Below are 12,896 nucleotides of genomic sequence, written 5' to 3'. Positions count from 1 at the left end.
GTGTTCTTATTCCAGAAAAGGTTACTCTGAGCAGCCTTGCCGTTGGCTATTTGTTCGTTTTGGGTATTTGGATACTGTAGCATATCCAAAAAAACTCAGTGTCGAAATGCTGCCCCGGTATAATATTTGCACAACTACCAATGTATTAGCTCCCAATAGATAGTTGGTTTTTATTGCATTTTCGTGATAATACGCAAAAAATTCTTTTCATACGATTTTAATACGCATAGTTGACATCTACAAATTGCGGCAAAGGTTTGACATCGATATTTCAAAATAGCAATGAGTATTTTTGCAATGTGCCCTGTAGTTGGTAAACAATTTATGAAATTGTGACACAAAAACATAAATTGCTGGAGAAACTCAGCAGAAACTCAATGTCTGTGGAAAGAAAACAGGATTGAAATTTCCAGTCTGGTGCCTCCCTTCACACCTGCTAAGTTTGTCCGAAAATGCCTGTTTATCCCACAGATTTCCAGCGTTCGCACTTCTTTGTTTTATGGTGTGAAGTTATGACCCTATATCTTGAATATTTTGAATCACTTATACCTGACAATTCAGGTTGTTAATTTGTCATGGGAAATAGAGATCTGCTGTCACAGAACCATTGCCAAGAAAACATGTTGAATCTTTATCAAAATCTTCATTGTTGAATAGTTTTCCATGGAGTTTTGCACCCACATCTAAAAGCTTAGTGAAATAACTCCACAGACACCAGCATCCAGTCACCCTTTATTTAGGCTCAACAACTCCCACACACTGATGTACCTCACTCAAAACCAGCTCTCAGAATGAGCTGAGCTGCTGAGACCTCATCACCACAGGGGACCTCCCACTCACAGCCTCCAACCTCATTGTTCCCCAACCCCGCACGGCCTGTTTCTATCTTCTTCCCAAAATCCACAAACCTGCCTGCCCTGGTCGACCCATCGTCTCAGCCTGCTCCTGCCCCACCGAACTCATCTCCACCTATCTGGACTCCATTTTCTCCCCTTTGGTCCAGGAACTCCCCACCTACGTCCGTGACACCACCCACGCCCTCCACCTCCTCCAGGACTTCCAATTCCCTGGCCCCCAACACCTCATATTCACCATGGACGTCCAGTCCCTGTACACCTGCATTCCGCATGGAGATGGCCTCAAGGCCCTCCGCTTCTTCCTGTCCCGCAGGCCCGACCAGTCCCCCTCCACCGACACTCTCATCCGCCTAGCTGAACTCGTCCTCACACTCAACAACTTCTCTTTTGACTCCTCCCACTTCCTACAGACTAAGGGGGTGGCCATGGGCACCCGCATGGGCCCCAGCTATGCCTGCCTCTTTGTAGGTTACGTGGAACAGTCCCTCTTCCGCACCTACACAGGCCCCAAACCCCACCTCTTCCTCCGGTACATTGATGACTGTATCGGTGCCGCCTCTTGCTCCCCAGAGGAGCTCGAACAGTTCATCCACTTCACCAACACCTTCCACCCCAACCTTCAGTTCACCTGGGCCATCTCCAGCACATCCCTCACCTTCCTGGACCTCTCAGTCTCCATCTCAGGCAACCAGCTTGTAACTGATGTCCATTTCAAGCCCACCGACTCCCACAGCTACCTGGAATACACCTCCTCCCACCCACCCTCCTGCAAAAATTCCATCCCCTATTCCCAATTCCTCTGCCTCCGCCGCATCTGCTCCCACGATAAGACATTCCACTCCCGCACATCCCAGATGTCCAAGTTCTTCAAGGACCGCAACTTTCCCCCCACAGTGATCGAGAACGCCCTTGACCGCGTCTCCCGTATTTCCCGCAACACATCCCTCACACCCCGCCCCCGCCACAACCGCCCCAAGAGGATCCCCCTCGTTCTCACACACCACCCTACCAACCTCCGGATACAACGCATTATCCTCCGACACTTCCGCCATTTACAATCCGACCCCACCACCCAAGACATTTTTCTATCCCCTCCCCTGTCAGCTTTCCGGAGAGACCACTCTCTCCGTGACTCCCTTGTTCGCTCCACACTGCCCTCCAACCCCACCACACCCGGCACCTTCCCCTGCAACCGCAGGAAATGCTACACTTGTCCCCACACCTCCTCCCTCACACCCATCCCAGGCCCCAAGATGACATTCCACATTAAGCAGAGGTTCACCTGCACATCTGCCAATGTGGTATACTGCATCCACTGTACCCGGTGCGGCTTCCTCTACATTGGGGAAACCAAGCGGAGGCTTGGGGACCGCTTTGCAGAACACCTCCGCTCAGTCCGCAACAAACAACTGCACCTCCCAGTCGCAAACCATTTCCACTCCCCCTCCCATTCTCTCGATGACATGTCCATCATGGGCCTCCTGCACTGCCACAATGATGCCACCCGAAGGTTGCAGGAACAGCAACTCATATTCCGCCTGGGAACCCTGCAGCCATATGGTATCAATGTGGACTTCACCAATTTCAAAATCTCCCCTTGCCCTACTGCATCCCTAAACCAGCCCAGTTCGTCCCCTCCCCCCACTGCACCACACAACCAGCCCAGCTCTTCCCCCCAACCCACTGCATCCCAAAACCAGTCCAACCTGTCTCTGCCTCCCTAACCGGTTCTTCCTCTCACCCATCCCTTCCTCCCACCCCAAGCCGCACCCCCAGCTACCTACTAACCTCATCCCACCTCCTTGACCTGTCCGTCTTCCCTGGACTGACCTATCCCCTCCCTACCTCCCCACCTACACTCTCTCCACCTATCTTCTTTACTCTCCATCTTCGGTCCGCCTCCCCCTCTCTCCCTATTTATTCCAGTTCCCTCTCCCCATCCCCCTCTCTGATGAAGGGTCTAGGCCCGAAACGTCAGCTTTTGTGCTCCTGAGATGCTGCTTGGCCTGCTGTGTTCATCCAGCCTCACATTTTATTATCTTGGAATTCTCCAGCATCTGCGGTTCCCATTATCTCTGAGCTGCTGAGACTCCTGTTTATATCTGTCAGCCAGAACTCACTGATTGGACCAGATTAACAGCACCAATCAGGGAATTTGTATTCAGTGCTATCCACTTGGCTATCCTTGTTTTTATCACCATATCCCTCCCCTCTATGTCTGACGACATAGGCCAGTTCTTTTCTGTAGCTCCTCCTGGAGTGTTTTAGGTTCTTCCAACTCTCTTTGTGATACAGGTGGTGTGTAACACACAGTTAACTTGCGTCTTGCACCTGGAAGGTCTTGGAATAAATTCATTCTCTTCTTCAGGCAGCAAAGATGTCAAGGAGGTGACATCTGCCATGTCCGCCTCAGATTCAGAGGTATCTTCAACACTTGATAGAGAGGGAGAAAGGCTGTCAAGGGGCTGAGCACAGTTTGCTCCCACAGTTTTGAGACTGCAGCTTTCATATGGTCCACGTGCATGCTCAAGACCATCACACCTTCCTGAAACTTATATATCACCAGACCTGACCTCGCATGACTGTCCCTCTTACCCATGCAGGGCCATTTCCATGATTCCTACACCAAATACCCATGAAGTAAACTGTCTCTCTTGCTTAGCGGAGTCTTTTGTCCAGCATTGGCATTCCTGATGCCATTTCACCATCCCCCCAAGGTCTGGGAAGATCAGATTTAACCTGATGCGGTCTTCTCCTCATTAGCAACTCTGCTGGAGCTATCCCTGTGGTTGCAAGAGGGGTGGTCATATAATCAAATAGGAAATGGAACAGTTTGGGATCTAGTGAAGCTGTAGGCTGTTTCTTTAAGCCTGCCTTCAAAGTTTGGACTGCTCTTTCTCCCAGACTATTGGATGATGGATCGTATGAAGCTGTCCTTCTATGTCAAATACCATTCGACTTTACGAAATACACGAATTCCCGGTTGGTTCTTGATAGAACACCAGCACTGACCAACACTTCCAGGAGTCCGTACATTGCAAAAGATGCTCACAGTTTTGCAATTGTCATCCCCATGTTTGACAAATGAACTCTCTGCATGTCCAGCCACTTGGACTGGGTGCCCACGAGGAATAGGAACATTGAGCCCACAAAAGGACCTACATAATCGACATGTAACTGAGTCCAGGATTTACCCAGCCACTCCCAGGAATGTGGAGTAGATGCTAGTGGTAATTTTTGTCCCTATCGGCACTCTGGCTACTGCCCCACCAATACGGCTATGTCTGCATCCAATCCTAGCCTCCAGACATAACTTCTCACTAACATCTTCATTTTGGAAACCCTGGATGACTCTGGTGGAGTTCAGCTAGTTTCTCGTGGAGACTTTTGCTCAGGACAATAACTCTTGCTCCTCATTATAATACGCGGTCCTCTACTGTGATCTGGTCTCGTTGGGTCCATGAAGATTTCAATTCTGGTTGTGACGGCCCTTTGGTTTCCCCCATCACCACCAGCAGTTTCAGTTTTGCCCAGATGGATGTAGATGTGGGTGTAAAACTGCACAACAAAACTATTCAAACATGAAGATTTTTGTAAGCATATTAATTGTTCCAAACCAAATATAGATGGACTTGCCAGGGTATGCACTCTCCAGGATACTGGCCTAAGAGTTTCTCTTACTCAGTTTGGGCTCAGTGGGACTCTTGCAGCCTCAAGTCCACATACCAGCAGCAACTAGAAAGGCTTGCTGGATCAGATCCTAAAGAAACTTTTAACTGTTTGGATGAAGCTTGGCTTTGTTTTGGAGTTTTGCTGTGGGCTGACAAAGAGTCCCTGTGTTCAGGATATGCCCTGACCTAGGCTACGCAATTGCCTTCTTTCAAGTGGTGTTTCCCCAAGCTTAGTTGGACTGGTGAGGGAGTCCACTTCTGTCAGAATACCCTGCAACTCATATGCTCTTTTTGCCACATTTGACAATGATAAAGCCAGCTGTAGTGCCTCTTTGAAGTTCTTTTGCATGGTTACATCATTAATCCCACATACCAAACAGTGCGTCAGTATCTCATTAGGAATTGAACATGTTCACATGCTTCTACCAGTCATCCTAACTAGTCAAAAATCCCAAACGGATTCCCCTAGTTCTCAAATTGCCGAATAAAATTGATAGTGTTTCAGAAATACTGGAGGCTTGGGGTCATAATATTCCTTAGCTAAGTTCAGAAACTTTTGAAAGATTTTAGAATCTAGTGTCTCATGGGAAGTTATGTGCTAATAACAAAAAAAGCTGCAGGTCCACAAGCTGTCAGGTGAATTACTCATTGCTTTTCCTCTGCCCCAATGCAATTTGGCTGGAAAAAATAATACTTTTTTCCATCATATTGGGCCTAGTCTTTGATGGCAGGATCAAATTAGTCAAACTTCCCAAGTAATAGCATGATGCCAGAATTAAGAAAGGTGGTAAGGAACAGCCAGGGAACTATAGACTGCTGAATGTGACATCAGTGGTGTTGCAAGGGACTCTGAGGGAAAGGATTTACATGTATTTAGAAAGACAACGACAGTTTAAGGATAGCAAACGTGGCATTGTGCGTGGTAAATCATATCGCACTAACTTGATTGAATTTTTTGAAGAAGTGACCAAGAGGATTGACGAAGGCACAGTGATGAACATTGTCTGTATGGATTACAGTAAGGTGTTCAACAAGGATCTGCACAGAAGACTGGTTAACAAGGTTAAATCACATGGAATACAGGGAGCACTCTCCGACACCTCCTCCAACCATTGACCATGACCCCACCCCTGACCACCAAACCATCATCTCCCTCAGGTGACCTCCCACCCACAGCCTCCAACCTTTTCATTCCCCAACCCCACACCACCCGCTTCTATCTCCTTCCCAAAATCCACAAACCTGACTGCCCTGGTCGACCAATTGTCACCGCCTGCTCCTGCCCCACCCAGCATATCTCCACCTATCTCAACTCCATTTTCTTCCCCTTGGTCCAGGACCTTCCTACCTATGTCCGTGACACCACCCACGCCAGCCACTTCCTCCAGAGTTTCCAATTCCCTGGTCCCCAACACATCATCTTTAACATGGACATCCAGACCCTACACACCTGCATTCTCATACAGATGGCCCAAAGGCCCTCCGTTTCTTCCTGTCCCACAGGCCTGACCAGTCCCCTTCCACTGACACCCTCATCCGCTTAACCGTTCTCACCCTCAACAACTTCTCTTGCAATTCCTCCCACTTCCTACAGACAAAGCGGGTGGCCATGGGTACCCACATGGGCCAAGCTATGCCTGCCTCTTTGTAGGTCACATGGAACAATCCCTCTTCCGCACCTACACTGGCCCTAAAGCCCAACACTTCCTCCGTTACATTGATGACTGTATCGGCGCTGCCTCATACTCCCACGAGGAGCTCGAACACTTCATCCACTTCACCAAGACCTTCCACTCCAACCTTAAGTTCACCTGGACCATCTCTAATACCTCCGTCTCCTTCCTGGGCCTCTCTGTCTCCATCTCCAGCAACCACCTCGAAACCGATCTCCATTTCAAGCCCACCGACTCTGACAACTACCTGCAAAAATGCCATCCCCTATTCCCAATTGCTTCACTTCCGCCGCATCTGCTCCCAGGATGAGGCATTCCACTCATGCACACCTCAAATGTCCTCGTTTTTCAAGGACCGCAACTTCCCCCTCTCAATGGTCGAGAACGTACTCAACCGTGTCTTCCGCATTTCCCGTAACTCATCCCTCACGCTCCCTCCCTGCAATAAAAACCAAACCAGAATCCCCTTCATCCTCACGTACCACCCCACCAACTGCCAGATCCAACGCATCATCCTCTGACACTTCCACCATCTGCAATCCGACCCCACCACCAAAGATATTTTTCTCTCCCCACCAACCGCATCCCAAAACCAGCCCAGCTTGACCTGCCACACTAACCAGTCACTCCTCCCACCTATCCCCTCCTATCACCTCAAGCCCCACCCCCATCTCCTACTTACTAACCTCATCCCACCCCCTTGACTTGTCCATCCTCCCTGGACTGACCTATCTCCTTCCTCCTCCCCACCTGCACTTACCTTTACTGGCTCCATCCCCACCTCTTTGACCTGCCGTCTCCTCTCCATCTATCTGCTCCTCTATCCATCTTCTGACCACCTCCCCCCTCTCCCTATTTATTTCAGAGCCCCCTTCCCCTTCCCCATTTCAGAAGAAGGGTCTCGGCCCGAAATGTCAGCTTTCCTGCTCCTCCAATGCTGCTTGGGCTACTATATTCATCCAGCGCTACACCTTGTTATCTAATATGCAAAGAATATGGATTATATCCCACTGAGGAAGATTCAGCAATCAAAAGCTAAATTTCAAAATAAGAATTTAAGAACATTAAGCTCCAGATTAATATCCAACGGATGTGTTAATTGTCATGCAAATAAGCAGATCAAGAAATTAATGAGAGAAAGCCTAAAGAGAGGTATAGAGGGAGGAGTTTCACTTAATGCAATATTGCCACTATAATTAGAGTTAACAAAAAGTTGTTTAGAGACTAGAGGGAAGTATATAGTGGCATCCCCCAAATAACAGCATTAGGATCGCTTCACTTCTTGATATACATTAAAGACCTGAATTTGGGAGCAGGATCCAATCTGAAAAATTAAGCATAATAAAAATCCACCCAAAAATTGGTAAACAGGAAGACAGCAGCAGACCACAGAATGATGCCGATCAGTCTTGATTTTGGTAGATGAATGGTAATGATATTTAATGCAGAGAAGATTGAAGTTATGCAGTATAAATGTATAAAATGGTATAAAAGGTTTAAAGGTGGTACAGGGATAAAGAACTAGATAGGGGTTCACATACTCCTAGCTTTGAAGGCAGTACAGTGAAGCTGAGGATTACCAGAACAACTATTATTTCATTTAATGGTGGAGCAGTCTCAGGGGCTAAATGGCCCAGTTCTGCTCATATGTTTTATGGCCTAATGAACTGTGTTGCTCATGGCATTTCTCATGCATTTACCTGTCTAACCAATAGTGTGGTGGAACATCCAAGTTCAGCAATAACGAAAGCATGGGTGACACTTTCAAAAGCCATGAATTGAGGCTAAATAGCTTGAAAGGAGACAGACCGGTCAAAGAGGCAGGGATGGAGCCAGCGAAGGTGAGTGTAGTTGGGGAGGTAGGGAGGAGAAAGGTCAGTTGAGAGAAGGCAGACAAGTCAAGGGGGCCGGATGAGGTTAGTAGGTAGGAGATAGGGATGGGGCTTGAGGTGGGAGGAGGGGATAGGTGGGAGTAAGGACAGGTTAGGGACGAGCTGGGCTGGTTTTGGGCTGCGGTAGGGGGAGTGTGAATTTTGAAGCTTGTGAAGTCCACATTGATACCATTGGGCTGCAGGGTTCTCAAGCGGAATATGAGTTGCTGTTCCTGCAAACTTCGGGTAACATCTTTGTGACACTGCAGGAGGCCCATGATGGACATGTCGTCTACGGAATGGGAGGGGGAGTTGAAATGGTTCTCAACTGGGAGGTGCAGTTGTTTAGTGCGAATCAAGCGTAGGTGTTCTGCAAAGCAGTCCTCAAGCCTCCGCTTGGTTTCACCGATGCAGAGGAGGCCACGATGGGAACAGCGGCCACAGTATATCACACTAGCAGATGAGCAGGTGAACATCTGCTTGATGTGGAAAGTTTTCTTGGGGCCTGGGATGGGGGAGGTGTAGATGTAGCACTTCCTGCGGTTTCAAGGAAAAGTGCCGGGTGTGGTGGGGCTGGAGGGGAGTGTGGAGCAGACAAGTGAGTCACAGAGAGAGTGGTCCCTCCAGAAAGCAGATAAGGGTGGGGAGAGAAAAATGTTTTTGGTGGTGGAGTCGGATTGCAGATGGCAGAAGTGTCGGAGGATGATGCATTCAATCTGCAGGTTGGTGGGGTTGTACATGAGGATGAGGGGGATTCGGTTTTGGTTTCTATTGCAGGGAGGGAGTGTGAGGGACGAGTTGAGGAAAATGCAGGAGATACTGTTGACGGTGTTCTCAACCACTGAGGTGGGGGAAGTTGCAGTCCTGGAAGAACGAGGACATCTGAGATGTATGGGCGTGAATGCCTTATCCTGGGAACAGATGCGCCGGAGGCGAATTAATTGGGAATAGGGATTGCATTTTTGCAGGAAGATGGGTGGGAAGAGATGATTTCAAGGTAGCTGTGGGCTTGAAATGGATATCAGTTTCTACATGGTTGCCGGAGCTGGAGACAGAGAGGTCCAGGAAGGAGTGAGAGGTATTAGAGATGGTCCAGGTGAACTTAAGGTTGCAGTGGAAGATGATGGTGAAGTGGATGAACTGTTTGAGCTCCTCATGGGAGCACAAGGCCGTGCCAATACAGTCATCAATGCAATGGAGGAAGAGATGGGGTTTAGGGGCTGTGTAGGTAGGGAAGAGGGATTGTTCTACGTAACCTACAAAGAGACAGGCATAGCTTGGGCCCATGTGGGCATCCATGGCCACCACCTTTGTCTGCAGGAAGTGGGCGGAATTGATAGAGAAGTTGTTGAGGGTGAGGGCGAGTTTGGCTAAGCGGATGACAGTGTCAGTGGAGGGGGACTGCCGGGCCTGCAGGACAGGAAGAAGTGGAGGGCCTTTAGGCCATCTGTATGGCGAGTGCAGGTGTATAGGGACTGGACATCCATGATAAAGATGAGGTGTTGTGGACCAGGGAATTGGAAGTTCTGGAGGATGTGGAGAGTGTGGGCGGTGTCACGGATGTAGGTAGGGAATTCCTGGTCCAAGGGGGAGAAAATAGGTGGAGGTAAGTTTGGTGGGGCAAGAGCAGATGGAGACAATGGGTCGACCAGGGCAGTCAGGTTTGTGGTTTTTGGGAAGGAGATAGAAGCAGGTGGTGCAGGGTTGGGGAACAATGAGGTTGGGGGATGTGGGTGGCAGGTCACCTGATGTTATGAGGTTGTGAATGGTTTGGGAGATGATGGTTTGGTGGTCAAGGGGGTCGTAGGAGGTGGTGTTGGCGAGCTCCACCTATCTTCTCCTCTATCCATCTTCTATCTGCCTCCCCTCCCTCTCTATTTCAGAATGCCCTTCCCCTCCCCCATTTTTGAAGCAGGGTCTAGGTTTGAAACGTCAGCCTTCCTGCTCCTCTGATGCTACTTGGCCTACTTTGTTTATCCAGCTCTACACCTTGTTGTCTCAGAGAGTTAGTGGGAAATTGTTTTACATAGAGAGAGGGCTGGGGATGTGGAAGTTGTTACTACATTTAAAACAGAAACATAGAAAATTGGAGCAGAATTAGGCCATTTGGCCTTTCAAGCCTGTTTTGCCATTCATTATGATCATTGTTGAATGTTCACCATATTATTTGATCCCTTTCACTCCAAGTACTGTACCCATTTCCTTGTTGGAATCATACAATGTTGGCCTGCTTTCTGTGGTAGCAAATTCCACATTCATACCACTCTCAGGGTGAAGAAACTTTTCCTTATTCAGTCCTAAATGGTTTATCCTGATGTTTAGACTGTGACCCATGGTTCTGCACCCCACCCAAACATCCCTGCTCCATTTACCCTGTCTGGTCCTGTTAGGATTTTGTATGCTTCTGTGAAATCCCCCCTCCTTTTCTTTTGATCTCTAGCTAATATAACTCTAACCAATTCAACCTTTCCTCATATGTCAGTCCTGCCATCCCAGGTGTCAGTCCCGGAAACCTTCCACCCCTTCTATAACAAGAACATTCTTCCTTATATGACGAGACTCAACATTGTACACGATGTTCCAGTTGTTGCTTGATACATGTGTGAGTTGAGAAGAGACTGACAGCACAAGTCTTGAGTCAAGTACGAGCAGGGCTCTATAAAAGTGGAGCCGGCGTGTTATGGAACAGTTCTGCACTCCAGCCTGACAGCACTTGGTTTTCCCTCTGTATCTTGTTTATGCGCTACTGGGTGCGGACAATGCGGGTTTTTGTCTGCCTCATCGCTGATTGGGTGTTGGTCCGTTTGTGGGCGTATCCCTGACTTGAATGCGCTCCGAGTGTGAGTGGGCGTTGCTGCACCGTTTATTCTGTCTGATTGGCAACTGATGGGCGGAACCTTCTGGATGTGGAAATGCCCTCGCGCTGTCACCTGTGCCGTTGGAGTTGTGACTGAGGCCAAGGAGTGCCTGCTGCTGCGGACATTAGCGGCTCTGATTGCGGATGAAACTGAGCCCAGTCGTCGGCTCGCTGGTAGCTCCCGACCTCAGGACTGGCTTTGTGCACTGGATTCTAAATTTAAAGTTTTCTGATATATTTTTTCCACGCCGTAGTTGTTTCTTCTTACTGTTGGATGCGGCGTTTGGAGGTTAGATCGAGGGCTATATTTTCGAGCTGGCGTTAATTAACTCCCCTCTCCCCAGTTCAAGGGCCGGCAGCTGCGTGGATCCTCTTCGCTTTATCATCTGCTTGGGAGTGAGTGCCAGGATTCTTGCAGACCTGCTGTAAAGGCCCCCGTCCGTTTACGTTTTGTTTTTGCGAATCCTCTTTTAATTATGGTTTCACCTTGACACAAAGTACTGCGGATTCATTGCAACTCCCAAAATGTATTAATGCAGAATGGCACTGGCTGGCTAAGTTACGTTATTTTAGTTGAATTTGCAAAACGGCTACGAATCTAACTAGTTTGCTTCGATGAATATTTTGTTGTCTTCAAATTAGCGCAAAAACAAATGATGAGTGGCATCCGAACCTACAATTAAACTAGCGATCATCTTAAAATCATGTTTTAGTAATCTTTTTCTAGAGGCGTGAAGTCAAAATGACTTAGGGTATGAAAATATATTGAAGTTCTGTCAATGCTAGAAACCATATTGTAGATTACCGTTCTTTAGAAATGCACGAAGCCTTCCAATTGTTGACTCTTACTAAATTTTGTGAAGCCTAAAGCTGGCCTGAGCAATTTTATATGCGGACCGCACATTTTTGATCTTGATGTTATAGAATGACTCAGAAAACGATGGTCACAGCAAACTAATACCATTAATTCATTCTGTTATCGTTTTTGAATTGTGATATTAGCTGTAATAGTTCGTGTACCACAACAAAACTGACACTCATTCATAGATAGCAAGGTGTGGAGCTGGATGGACACAGCCGGCCGAGCAGGAAAGCTGACGTTTTGGGCCTAGACCCTTCATGTTTAGTTACCCTTATTGAATAGCCATCACCACCTTATTTTTCAGAGATGATCTCTCAGTTAAGACATGGCTGATGTCTGCATATACTGTAGGATTGCAATTATTACAAGTATCTCGCTCATTACTTTGATACTTGCTGATGACTAACACAGTGGGCCACGGTGCATTTAGCATGGTTAACTGCTGCTACCTGCTACAATATTATTCTTAGATTTCATTCAGACTCCTGTGTTTTTGTGATTTTTTTTTTGTTCCCTGTGCTGCGTAGGTGGTTTTTGGTCTCCCTTACACACCTACGTGACATTACAATGGGAATCTGTCTGGAGCTGACATTTTAATTCCTGATCATCTGTTTATCTTCCTAAAGGATTTATCCTTTGTATACGACTGAACTAATCAAACAAATTGCTCTAACTGTGTGCTCCTGTTCTCCATCTTAATTTGTTACTGACAGGTTCCTTGTATATGTATTTCCTTACATCCAACTAGGCTTCCTTGCTTTTTGTTTTGGCTTACATAGAGTCATACAGATGTACAGCATGGAAACCAACCCTTCGGTCCAACTCGTCTGTGTTGACCAGATACCCTAAATTAATCTAGTCCTATTTGCTAGCATCTGGTCAATATCCCTCTAAACATTTTCTATTTGTATACCCATCCAGATGTCCTTTAAATGTTGTAATTGTATCAACCTTCACCACTTCCTCTGGCAGTTCATTCCATACGCGCACCACCTTCTGCATGGAAAAAGTTGCCCCTTATGTCCCTCTTAAACCTTTGCTCTATCATGTTAAACCAGTGCCCTTTGGTTTTGGATTCCCCCTAGCCTAGTGGAAAGACTTTCAC

The 12,896-nt window shown here is 47.6% G+C and overlaps 1 protein-coding gene across 4 annotated transcripts in view; it reads left to right on the top strand.

The window, feature by feature from the left end:
- The first annotated feature begins 10,975 nt into the window (after nt 1–10,975).
- The window catches only part of LOC125453626 (ubiquitin carboxyl-terminal hydrolase 35-like), an 85,685-nt gene continuing 83,764 nt past the window's right edge, over nt 10,976–12,896 (top strand). Inside the window, exon 1 of one of the 4 annotated variants that reach the window (XM_048533409.2) lies at nt 10,976–11,218. In XM_048533409.2, coding sequence (XP_048389366.2) covers nt 11,074–11,218 — 145 coding nt within the window. In that variant the 5' untranslated portion in view covers nt 10,976–11,073. Of the gene's footprint in view, nt 11,326–12,896 lie in introns of all 4 variants that reach the window. The other 3 variants (XM_048533410.2, XM_048533411.2, XM_059646591.1) reach the window with 3 other exon arrangements.

The sequence above is a fragment of the Stegostoma tigrinum genome, chromosome 6, assembly GCF_030684315.1.
Source record: "Stegostoma tigrinum isolate sSteTig4 chromosome 6, sSteTig4.hap1, whole genome shotgun sequence".
NCBI classification, from domain to species: domain Eukaryota; kingdom Metazoa; phylum Chordata; class Chondrichthyes; order Orectolobiformes; family Stegostomatidae; genus Stegostoma; species Stegostoma tigrinum.
The sequence above is the reverse complement of the archived record's forward strand: the minus strand, read 5'-3'. Positions and strand labels throughout refer to the sequence as shown.